Source organism: Chionomys nivalis, chromosome 13 (assembly GCF_950005125.1).
Source record: "Chionomys nivalis chromosome 13, mChiNiv1.1, whole genome shotgun sequence".
NCBI lineage: Eukaryota > Metazoa > Chordata > Mammalia > Rodentia > Cricetidae > Chionomys > Chionomys nivalis.
The window spans coordinates 40,036,120-40,048,808 of NC_080098.1; the positions used below are offsets into that span (position 1 = coordinate 40,036,120).

At 42.3% G+C, this 12,689-nt stretch overlaps 1 protein-coding gene across 1 annotated transcript; it reads left to right on the plus strand.

The window, feature by feature from the left end:
- Positions 1-783: 783 nt before the first annotated feature.
- Positions 784-12,232, plus strand: Sfrp4 (secreted frizzled related protein 4). The gene is made up of 6 exons (XM_057787610.1): positions 784-2,739; positions 3,928-4,008; positions 4,094-4,159; positions 6,064-6,262; positions 9,208-9,271; positions 11,436-12,232. The coding sequence occupies exons 1-6, from the start codon at positions 2,295-2,297 to the stop codon at positions 11,625-11,627; spliced, it is 1,047 nt and encodes a 348-aa protein (XP_057643593.1). The 5' UTR covers positions 784-2,294; the 3' UTR covers positions 11,628-12,232.
- Positions 12,233-12,689: the final 457 nt, after the last annotated feature.

Sequence of the window (12,689 nt, forward strand, 5' to 3'; positions counted from 1 at the left end):
AGTCACCCCAGAGAAGCACTCAGCTGGAGAACAATGGCTTTAGCACTAGAACTAGAATCACACACAGCCTTTTTGGAGGGCAGGAAAATAGGAAGAACATTTGACAGTGTCCTGAGCCCCTTCACTCTGTTACACAGTCTAGAAAACACAAGCGACAGACTGTCAGTTGGCCTGATAGGGTTGCAGGCAGCACTGACAACAGCTTCCCCCAGGCTGAGTGTGAACTAGGGGTGAGCTCATCAGTAAGATCTGTCTCTATCCCTCTGCCCGAAACACCTGTCTTAACATCTCTTCTTGTTCTTTCCGGGTTGGGATGAACCTGGGGCCTCGCCCATGCTCTGTAAGTATTCTACCTCTGAACTACATTCCTGGTCTCTCTTTATTAAAGAATAGGCAATCAGATAACATCAGGGAAGCCCATGAAACCTTGAGGTGAGGTGGTGAGATGCCTGCATAGTTAAATATGTAACAAGTTCGATTTAGCTGCCTAAGAGTGAGCCCTCCCCAAGGGTGCTGTCCCCTGACAGCTCAGAGAAAGTGGTGAGAAGTCCTGAGTCTCTTGCTTCCATTAGGAAGTTAACATGAAAATTTGGTAGCTCAGTGAGGGGTTTAAACTTGGGATTTCACCACTGGAAAAGTCTTGAGATATTGTTTGGGCCACCCTCTCTAGTTGATATTTTCCTGGCATGGTTTGGCATCTTTGGAACTAGAGACCCATTCTGTAGGAAACCAGAATACCTATTTCAATTGGCCTGAAGGAACGTTGTGGCAGCTTCCAAATAGTGTCAGAATGCTAAGGTGAATTAATGTTTTGAAAGTACTTGTCCCCACACCTTACCCAATAAAGAGGACAAAAGTGGTTGTGTTTTGTTTTGCTCCATTTTGCCTAGCTGTTTTAATCCTCAGCCAGATTTACGGCTAAGCTAACTTAACGAGTTTCAGTTTTGAAGACGCAAAAGAAAGTCCTTAAGCATGGATTTCAAGCTCAACCACAGCTTTAAAAATTAAGATCCAGGAACCATGTTTTCTTCTTGTTCGTGGGTCTAGCAAATTTACACCAGAACCCTTGCTGTTTGACTGGCAGACATTTGACAGAAGCTTGCATAAGAAACACCTCTTTTCTGGGAATAGTGAGACCAGTGTTGACCTTGCTGCCTTTCTCATGCAAATAAGAGAGAAAGTAAACCCAACCCGTACACTTGCTTTCCAAAGCTAGTAGATTCTTACTCAAGGAAAATAGTCTATGGTTTACAAAAGACCCGACTGTTGGATTAGGAAAATGTGGTGTCTCAAGTGGGCTCTGTTTTCTCCTGGCTTCCACTCCTATTGGACTCAGGAATTAGTATTTAGAGGAAGCAAGCAAGCAGAGAAACTTCTCCAACCCAAGGATGCTCTTGCATCCCCGGGCAGTTCTGAGATCCTGGAGCACGCACAAACCAAATGGCTGGTAAAACTTGAGCCAGAACTAAGTCCAGAGGCCACAGAAGAACTTCAGTGGCAACAACAGCAACAAGAAACCCCACACAACCGGGGGCGGGCTCGGGGAGGCTTATATAAACTGTCCCTTGGTGCTGGTTCCAGCCTACATAGCTGGGCTTTCTAGGGTCCACACTGCTCTCACTACTCTCGCCCCCTAGCGGAAAGGAAAAGCAAAAGTTTCTAAATTAAAGGGCGATAGCAGGGTCACGTGGCTCCAGTTCTATACTTAGGGAAACTTTAAGGCCGACTTAGTCTTTTCTTTAAAGAGAGGGTTTTTTCCTCTCTTTAAAGTCTTTCCTGCAGCGTCTTGTACCGAGTGTCCCAAATGACTGAATACAAGATGTTCATTTTCTTGATCTGAAGAAAAAGGGATTAGCCACTCTAAAAAGGGAGGGACTTTGGGGGAATGACTGCCCAGTGGCAGAGATGATGTCACCGCTTCTGCACGAGAGGCAGGGGGTGGAGCAGCGAAGTTGGGAGCCGACTCTGCGCTCACAGCTGCCAAGGCAGCTGAGCCCACGTCAGGGGACGAGTCTGGATAAATAGGGTCCCGCAATGGCCGTGTCCGGCTGCGCTCCGAGCTGCAGGATCCGAGACTGGAGCTTCCGGCGCGGGTCGGTGCTCTGGAGGTTGAACGCTGGCGCTACTGGTGCTCTCTGCGCCCAGGGGCTATCGGTGGCCAAACCCCAGAACTATCCATCAGTGGGGACCTGCAGGAAAGCTCACCTGCTGCTCCTAGGTAAAGAGATAGGGAGAGCAGGGGGACTGGAAGAGAAGGGCCCTTCCTGCCAGCAGCAGCGCGGGAGGACAGTGCCATGCTCCTCTCCATCCTGGTGGCTTTGTGCCTGTGGCTGCGCCTGGCGCTGGGCGTGCGGGGCGCGCCCTGCGAGGCTGTGCGCATCCCCATGTGCCGGCACATGCCCTGGAACATCACCCGGATGCCCAACCACCTGCACCACAGCACGCAGGAGAACGCCATCCTGGCCATCGAGCAGTACGAGGAGCTGGTGGATGTGAACTGCAGCTCTGTGCTGCGCTTCTTCCTCTGCGCCATGTATGCGCCCATCTGTACCCTAGAGTTCCTTCACGACCCCATTAAGCCCTGCAAGTCTGTGTGCCAGCGCGCACGCGACGACTGTGAGCCTCTCATGAAGATGTACAACCACAGCTGGCCAGAGAGCCTGGCCTGCGACGAGCTACCCGTCTATGACCGCGGAGTGTGCATCTCTCCCGAGGCTATAGTCACGGACCTTCCAGAAGGTAAGGCAAGAGGAGGTACCCCGGAGGTCGAGAGAGTCCAGGGGTCGACACAATCAAGTGAGAACTTGGCGGCCTCACGTACAGCTGACCAGTTCCTGTACCGTCACTGTTCACTGAGCCTTGAGGACGGTGGAAGGTAGGGAAGATTACTCTGCAGAGATTCCTCAAGGCAGGGAGATGTGCCCGAGCTCCCTGAAGGACACAGGGGGACAAATCATTTAGGTGTTTTTATTTAAGGGAGATGCAGATACAATTGTCAGGCAAACAGATGGTGTTAAGCCCCTGTCCTTCACCTTACCTAAGGCTTGAATCAGTCCCACCATGTGGTGGTTAACACACTCATTTAGTGCTGGGTGGAAGTTCTTTCTCAAAGAGCAATAGTAGTTCTCAGTCCCTGCGAGGAGCAAAGTTTGTAAATGTAGTCGCCCTGTAAATTGGATAAACTCCACTCTGTTTCTATGTTGTGGTCACTGAGCCCAGCACTGCCGCACGCTGACAAATCCGACCACTGTGTCACTTCCTGCTCTTCCCACCCCTGCTGTTTTACTGGTTTTGTTGGAAGGAGCACTCGGAATTCACGTCTTGAATGAAACTTGAGGACAGTGTTGCATTATTTTATGGAGGCTTCTCCTAAGTCAGATCGGAGCTATTAAATGAGACCCGGTCCAGAATTTGAATCAAGGGGGCTGGCGTGGTTTATGAGCCTTGCTTTAAACTCCTGTCTAATTGAGAATATGAGAAAAAAAATTTAAATTAGACAACTGCTTAAATCTCATAAATGCCTGGGAGTTATGTTTAGTTTGGGTAATGCAACTTCAGATTGTTTCTGCATTGCACTTAGAGGTGGCAACGCGGGAATAGTCTGGTTCTTCTGCTAGGAGAACCGCCAACTTGTCAACTTGGAGCAACAGTATTGGGATGGCTGGGGTGGGTGAGATTGATACAGGTCGGTGTCGTGGATGTTCATTCACATCAAGTTCTGCTTGAGTCAGCAAATTCTTGACTCAGACTTTCTTCTTAAGCCTGAGTGTCATGAGCAAAGTAGGTGACAATCACATTATTTTTTACAGTGGTAACATTATTGTGTTGGATGTTTGTGTTGGCTTGTAGCCTCTGAGGATCCCTTATGCAGTCTGGATTAGGGGACACAGTCGTTGACTACACCCCGCGGCCCTGTTTGTGTTTCAGATGTGAAGTGGATAGACATCACACCAGACATGATGATGCAGGAGAGGCCCTTTGATGCTGACTGTAAGCGTCTGAGCCCTGGTGAGTCCCCACCTTAGGCACCCCCTGCTTTCTTCCCCGAATGATGTCTCTTCCCCACTTCCCATGTATTTTATGTCTCTTTTAGATCGGTGCAAGTGCAAAAAGGTGAAGCCAACTTTGGCAACATACCTGAGCAAAAACTACAGCTATGGTAAGTTTTCTGATAACGCCATTTGCTCTGGGGACTTGGCACACCAAGGCACTGAAATCACATCACGCTGAATCAATGTACTAGTCAAGGAAAGAGAAACGATAGGTTTTCTTGCTGCTGTGGTTGTTAATTATATGGTTTCTGGAACTCTCAACAACTATAAAGCTTCTTGCTCTTCTGGGTACATCAAAGAAAAAACAAAATAAATCACTCACATAAAAACGGTCTCAGTGACCATTTCTGCTGTGCAGAAAGTGGCAGGGAGGGGGCCACTCTTCTCTTTCTCAGTTGTGTCACTAGAGGAAGGACGAGGGTGCCCAGCAGGATTTGATTTTCTGAAGGTCAGAGGACGAAGAGCTGACTGTGTGGCTTTTTCCTCATCAATAGCTACAGACACTTAACACTCCTCTTTTACTTGAACAAACCATTTAGTACTTCCTCCAAAGGAAAAACAAATCAATCATGGTATTTTCAAAGTTTTAAGTATTTTTAATTCTACTCTCATCACTTGCAATTAAATTTGGTTGTGTTCTTTTAAAATATGTACTTGAGATCTGAGGCAATTCAATTGCTTGCACCAGCACGTACATGCACCCACCTACATGTGACACACACACACACACAAAGAAGAAAAAATAAAAACAAATCGAGTGTCTACTTGGGTTATTTAATCTTTTGTTGCAATTTTTAAATTATTTCTCCTAAAATAACAAGGACAAAGAAATAACAGGTAAAGTAGTTTCTTTGTCAGTTTGGTTTTCATATTTTAACTGAAATTGTGTATCAGTAAGAAGCTTTCAGTTATTCACCATGTAAGAAAGTAGGGAGATACAGAACTCTGGAAAAATAACCTGCAGTTAGTTCAGCTGTCCGATTTGAGAGTCACAAATAACAATATGGACAACTCAGCAACAGAAAATTTCATTTTTTTTTCCGAGTAGGGTTTTTTTTTCTTCTTCTTGAAATGTGCTCCATGAAGATGTTGTCTTAATCTTGTCTGCTTTGTTCCTTGTCTGGGTCTACCCAGAGCTATCTAACCTCTGCTACCATTATCTCTGGGGTGCCACATTTTAGTTCCCCGTTGGCAATGAACTGCTCAGTTGATACACATTTGGATCCTCCTTAGGCCAGCTTTCTAGGGTGGAATTCAAAACAGACTTGTGTTGGACTGATCAAGGACTCTGCTAGAATACTAAGTAGCAAGGATCCAAAGAATCTGAAACTTAAAACTCAACCAAGGTGATGATGACCTGAAAGTCCACCTGTAATACCAATCTCATGTCCGCTCGCCCTGGGCCTCCACCATCACTTTGTGACATTGATGAATGGAGAACAGCAGCTTTAAAGACGCCTTACAGTTGGAAACAATTCATGTTAGGTCTCAGGCCGTCTAAATATTCAGAAATGAGTTCAACCTGGACGGTAGGAGAATTTTTTTGGTGGTTAGAGAAAAGCCAGCATTCTGTGGGGACCTGGCAGTTATGATTAATGTTTTTTTCTGTAAAAAGAAAGTCAAATATAAGGTGAGTGACTGAAGGGACACAAGCTTTATCTTGCCTTCCAAATCAGATCACATGGTCATCCTCCAACTCATAAGAGGGAAAATAAAAACAGATAAAAATGTTTACATCCAAGTTTTGGTAACCTGTAAGTCCAAGCTAATGCTGGCCTTCTGATTTCCCCTTTCATTTTGTGATGTGATTCATGAATTTCAAGAGAATGCTGGCAAAATAGGATGCTTTGCATGTAGCAGTGTGGGCTTTCTGACTGCACCGGGGCTGCTCGGACATGACCATAATTACAGGAGTAGCGCTTTAAGAGAGCCTCTGGATTCGGCCCTAACGCACTGCCTGGTTTCCCCCAAAGACTTAGATAACAACAGTTACTTGAGTTTTAAATTGCAGTTATTCATGCCAAAATAAAAGCCATCCAGAGGAGTGGTTGCAACGAAGTAACAACCGTGGTGGACGTGAAAGAGATCTTCAAGTCTTCCTCACCCATACCTCGAACCCAAGTCCCCCTCATCACGAATTCCTCCTGCCAGTGTCCACACATCCTGCCCCATCAAGATGTCCTCATCATGTGCTATGAGTGGCGTTCAAGGTAGGTTCCAGGGAGCAGAGGAACTGCACACGGAGCGTGAATCTCACTTAGTTGTCATGGTTGTAAAGAACAAAACAATGTCAGTTGTCATTTAAAGAACATTTTAGTAGATGTCTCTTTTGGGATGCTGTGTTTCCTAAATATAATTTTATTCAATATCTGACTATTCTAAATTTCCAGTTAATAGAATGAGAGAAATCTAGAAAAATATTTAAATAGAACCTTTAAAAGCCTATTTCAGAATCCATTAGGTGATTTAAAATACAGCAACAAGTAAATTATTCTGAGTAAGAGCATGAAGAGGTCTGAATTTTAAAGTCGTGTCCAGTGCTTAGAGGCTACCTCGCAGTCATCCTAGGCTAAAGTTCTACATGTTTCCTACTGTACACTTTCAAGTCCCTTTCACAGAACATTGCACACACACATGCACACATAGAAACTTTAAGGTTATTTCTGAATCTGAAAATATATAATGTCAAATCCAGTCATTACAAAGCAAAGCACAGTTGAACACACACACACAGACACACAGACACACACACACACACACACACCCCTCTACTGGGGAGTGCTCATCTGCTCAGTTCTCTCCCTAGTTGTTTTTTCATACGTCAATACATTTCAGAATACAGAGGTAAACTTTTCAGTTCTTGTCCCATGACAGACCCGTAACTTACAGTAATTTTATCTAGGAAAAGCATACCTTTTTATATAACAAGCCCCCTCCCCCCACTTGTCATTCTCTGGCATTCATGCTTATATGTTGCTTTTTGATAAAGCCTAGGACTCCATTCCTCTAAACTTAAAAAGCAAATGCATCTTTTAAAAATGTCATAATTTCAAGGCACAGTTGTGTATTCCATCAGTTGTTGATTGCCCGGCCATAGGGCTGCACGTTCTTAGCTTTCAAACTGTCTTTCTACTTACAACTGTTTCTCTCAAGCAGTGGCCAGTGCTTCGACTCTTCATGATGTTTATATGTGCCGTAGCACAGCAGGGTTCAGTCGAGGACATGCTATGTTATTAGTCATTCAGTTCTTTCTGAGCAGATGAGCAGATTGTAGACTCATCCAGTGCAATTATTTTCAGATGACTGGGATTTTTGTAAAGAAGATTTTAAAAGTAATTAGAGATCTACCTTATGAAGAGATACAGAACTGGCATAAAGCTACTCTTTTTGGCCAGGCGGTGGTGGCGCACGCCTTTAATCCCAGCACTCGGGAGGCAGAGGCAGGCGGATATCTGTGATTTTGAGGCCAGCCTGGTCTAGAAGAGCTGGTTCTAGGACAGGAACCAAAAGCTATGGAGAAACCCTGTCTCGAAAATCAAAAAAAAAAAAAAAAAAAAAAAAAACAACCCTACTCTTTTTGAAACCATGTAGTTTAAGGATAAACATACAGATAAAGCAAAGGAAATTATTTATTTAATTTATCTTCAGTGCTGAGGAGTGTACCTAGGGCCTTGAGTGCTCAGTGAGTCAAGTTCTCTATTACATAGTTAAGCCTTCAACCCCCAATTTGCTTTATATTTTAAGACACTGTCATATAGGCTGACCTTGAGATCATTCTATAGCCCAGGCAGACCTCAGACTTACAACCTTCCTCCATCAGTCTCAGTTCCAAAGAGCAAGAGTTATGGCCTGAGAGAAACAGACCCAGCTAATGGAGATATCCTTGAAAACAATTATAACAAATAAAAGAATAATTTATGATGGAAATGTTATAAAACAGTAGCATATAAATGCATTAGTTAAAAATTTATTTATTTAGAAAAATAGTCTGTTTTTCACTGTATTAAGAAGCACGTTTAAAATGCATTAAATCGGTGAACATTTTAAAACCCATGGTCAAAAAGGACAAAATTGGTTGATTAGGAATATGGCGAATAAAATGCAAGATAAGCACAAAACCAATGCAAGGAATTACATGGGAAAATGTCAGTGCACATTGTGACTAGATGAAATGTTGTGCACAATAGTCACAAACACAAATAGAAAAGGGCATGCCTCTGTAATGGATATGATGAAAATGGAGATATTATTCCCTAAAATTACCAGTTAAAGTGTTAAGAACACATCACATAAATGTGTGCATAAATCTACGAAGAAAAGTTCTATAAGTATAAACAGTAAATAAATATTAAAATTTACTTTTGTATTTCCCAAGTTCAAATAAGCAGAAGATTCTACTTTTAATTAGTATTTTAATGTTAGTGAATTAGATGAAAAAGAGGCCACATTTTAAATAATTGGTACTCTATTGAAAACTTTTTTAAAAAAGATTTGCTTATTTTTACATTGTGTGCCTGGCTGTTCTGCCGCATGCATGTCCGTGCATCATATGTGTACCATTCCCATGGGGAGCAGAAGAGGGAATTGCATCTTCTGGAACTGGAGTCAGTGGCTGGTTATTGGCCTCTGTGTTGTGCTGGGAACTGAGCTCAGATCCTCTGCAAGAGAAGTTGGCTCTCTTAACAATTGTACCACCTCTAAAAACATAAAAAAAAAAAAAAAAAAAAAAAGCCTGGTTTGGTCCAGCCTTCTAATTTCAGAACCCATCTAAAGGAAACAGTGAGCCAGTGTACACTATTCTGTGCAAGGATATTCAACACAGTAAGAGTGAGTGATGTGATATAAACAAATGGAAGCAGAGAACAGCTAAGTGGGTATCCATAGTTGTACTATATATAGATTATAGTTTATTTTGTGTTTTCTAATCATCCCAGGAAAGAACTATAACAATGAAAAGAAATGTAAAGAATGGTTTACATATGCAGTGTGATCAGAAAAACATATAGGAACAAGAAAAATCCATAAATTACTAATAGTAGACATACAGGTTATGGGGATAAGAGTTATTTGAAAACAAGTATGATTCTATGTATTGGTAAGTGTTTTACTTTTATAATATAAATTTAATTGCCAAGAAATTTACTTTCTTCCCTAGGATGATGCTTCTTGAAAATTGTTTAGTTGAAAAATGGAGAGATCAACTTAGTAGAAGGTCCATAGTAAGTATAATTAAGTATAATTAAGAACATGGCGGGCAGGGGCAGAAATGACTGTAAGAAAATTCTACAGACCGGGTATTTTTCTACAATGTCTTCTCCCCAAGCTCTCACAGGAGCCAGTAATGGCAAAAGCACCTGTGTTTTGAATCTGCAGTTGAGAATCACACCTAATTTACTCAGAATTGTTATCAGCAACTGTTATCCGACTTCACTGTTGATGCAGTGTGCTCTAATATAAGGCACCAATATAAGGCACCGGTTATTTCCAGGTTCAATTAGGCATTTGTAGTGGGGCATTTTCCTTTTTTTTTTTTTTTTTTTTTTTTTTCCCAAGGCAGGGATTCTCTGTAGCTCTGGAGCCTGTCCTGGAATGAGCTCTTGTAGACCAGGCTGGCCTCAGGATCACAGAGATCTGCCTGCCTCTGCCTCCTGAGTGCTGAGATTAAAAGCGTGCACTGCCACTGCGTGGCTGCACTTTTCTTTCTTTATTGTATTACAACTTAGTTAATAAAGTAAACAGAATAAAAATTCAGTATTCACTGGTGTTGAAATGAACATATATTTGTAGATATGCAAATACTTCTAAAACTCTTACACGACTAATCATACTAGACTGCATTTAAAATAATGTAAGCTATGACTCTAAATAATCATAAGCAAAAGCAATTCATTTATGGTAAATACATAATTTTAATGGTAATATCACTCCCATATTGATAGTTATGTTAGAGTTAGAATATTCTCCCCGCCCCAGATGAAAATCATCTACAATTAAAAGTGGCAACTGGTTTGGAATTTCTAAATCTACCTTGGTCCTCAAAATAAATAGAATTTATACTTTAGTTTCAAAAAAGAAATCATTCCTGTCCAGTTTTTCAGTTTGGATATTTAAAAATTTTTAAGCAAGTTAAAAGTAACTTAGGGAGAAAACAGCTAAGCACTGAGCATGTCTATAAAATAGAACTAAACATCATTGTGTTAGACTTGGGCTGAAACTCTCTCAGAGACTTGGGAGTTACTCAGCAAGTACGTGCACAGTGATGAGAAGGAATATTCAAAACAGAATTGCATTTCCAGTTTCCAAGGCAAAAATAGAATTGAAAAATCAATGGAGAAAGAAATTGAACCTTTGGCCTCTGTGCTTCACACATGTGTGTACATACACACCAAAATAATACATACATACATACATACATACATACATACATACATACATACATACATGCACAGATACCTGCCACAACTTTTACTCTCAGGGAAACTTAATTATCCATAAAATGACGAACTCCCCAGTGGTCTGGGCATTTTAGTGAGTTACTATAGCTCTCCTTTATCTACCTCTCTGTGTCTCATGTTTTAGTTTGTTTGTTTGCTTGTCTTCCTGCAGGCAATCACAGTTCAAAAATACAAAACAATACAATACAAAATAATACATTTTGAGAGAGACCACTTTTATTATAGTAAATGGATGCAATAATTTTATTCTTGATATGATTATCTTTTACTGTGCCTAACACATTAGTTAAACTTTACCATAGGGGCATATATACAACAAAAGTTACAGCCTCTATATATAGAGCACAGTGCTGTGCATGGTCAGCATTGTGCACATGGGGGCTTGGAAGATCCAGTGAAAAAGGGGGAATCACTAATTTCGTTTTCCTTTGGATACAGTAATTCCTAGAAGGTAGTAAATAACCGGCTTTACAGGAGGGCTACATAGATTTCTGCTTTTTCGTGATGGCAGCACTATTTTAGAATGCTTTCTTGTGTAGAGATACTCTATTCTGAGGCTGGCCATTAAAAGCACACAGGAAGGGGCATGAGCTGTAGAAACAGCTGGAGGACTTTAAATTCTGACAAGGACTTTCAGCGGCTCTATGGACCTCTGCAAATCACATCTGCGTACATGTTTACTGGTTGTGACAATGATGCCGAGAAGACCTGTGTGAGTTTCAAAGAAACGAGTTGAGTATTTAGACTTCTCTGCATCTTTCCAGTCGTGGAAGCCTAAGTGCCCAACCTAAGGGAATGCACAACAATGGGCGCAATATTACAGTGGGGCCGCGCTAATGCAAAATCTCCTGGGTCCGTTCTTGTATCAGTTACGCTGCATAAAAGGGTGACGTGTATTTGATAGTTACATCTGCAAATTGCCTCCCAGCAGTGGGAAGAGAGGCTCCGTGAACAGCAGAAGACAGTGCAGGACAAGAAACGAACAGCCAGCCGCACCAGTCGCAGTAACCCCCCGAAGCCGAAGGGAAAGCCACCCGTTCCCAAAGCTGCCAGTCCTAAGAAGAACGTCAAAGCTAGAAGCGCCCCCAAAAAACCAAACCCGAAGAAAAGTGCAAGATAAGTACTTTCCCAGATGGAGCCACGCATACAGGATTAGGCGGTACTGCCCGGGACAGCCTACAGACGGTCACACGCCACTTGTCTTAAGGACTCACTCCAGTTCTCCGCATAGACACATCTTGTAGCACTTTTTAAATGATAGCTTCCGTTTTTCTCTTTAAGCCACACAGCCCCATGGGTGGTTGGTCCTCTGGAATGGAAGGAGCAAGAGGGAAGGCTGGTGCACGGGTTTGCCCTCAGGGTGGCCTGTGTGCATACTCTGTGACCTTCATGAGGTGGGAAATGTGCTTCTGTTTTGAGAGTTTGACCTAATATATACATTTTAAAGTTCACATAAAATGTCAAACAAAACAGTATTTTTGACAAAATAATATTTTACTGCCTTTGACTTCTGTTAGGAAGTTAGTGATTAATTGTGATTAAAAATTTGCTTTTGACGAAGGCAGGAGAATGATACTTAACAGATCTTCATGTGTTTGTTGTCTGCAAACAGATATTTTTCTCATGAATGGGGTTTTGAAAAATTAGAGATACAGGAAATCGTCAGACTTTCAATGCTGTCTTTAGCCAGAAACTTTGAAAACTAAGCTAACAATGACAAATAAAAAGGAGAGGCAGACTGGCAAGGCCTACGTTCTTATTGTCTGGATGTCATACCATGCTGAAGATGCTCTCATCAAAATGCTTCTCACCAGTGTCCTGTGAGCTGCACCATGAAAAGTATGCTTTTTCCCCCTTTATGTCAGGCACCAAGGAGCCGGTTAACCTGATAGGAGAGCTGAGACACTCATCTCATGCCTGGGACATAGTAGTTCTTCCTATCACAAATAGAACAGGATATTCTCTGTGCACTTGCAGGTCCTCACATTCATATCTGCGGAGCTATGGTGCCTGCAATGCCCAACCTGCTTCATACTGTGCTATGCCGTGGCACTGCACTCACTGTTCTCTTGGTCCAGGGTGCAGAGGCCACTTAGCTACTCACTACATATGGAATTAGCAGAACATTATGAAAGCTTAGGACTTAGATTTACCATTGTCCCTGCTTGTCAGAGGAAAGGTA

Bases quoted from the DNA above. Each gene is read 5' to 3' on its own strand.
- Sfrp4 (XM_057787610.1), top strand. From the start codon at position 2,295: ATGCTCCTCTCCATCCTGGTGGCTTTGTGCCTGTGGCTGCGCCTGGCG. The intron at 4,160-6,063 runs GTAAGTTTTCTG...TTTAAATTGCAG, and splicing joins GAGCAAAAACTACAGCTATG to TTATTCATGCCAAAATAAAA. The intron at 6,263-9,207 runs GTAGGTTCCAGG...TTTCTTCCCTAG, and splicing joins TGCTATGAGTGGCGTTCAAG to GATGATGCTTCTTGAAAATT.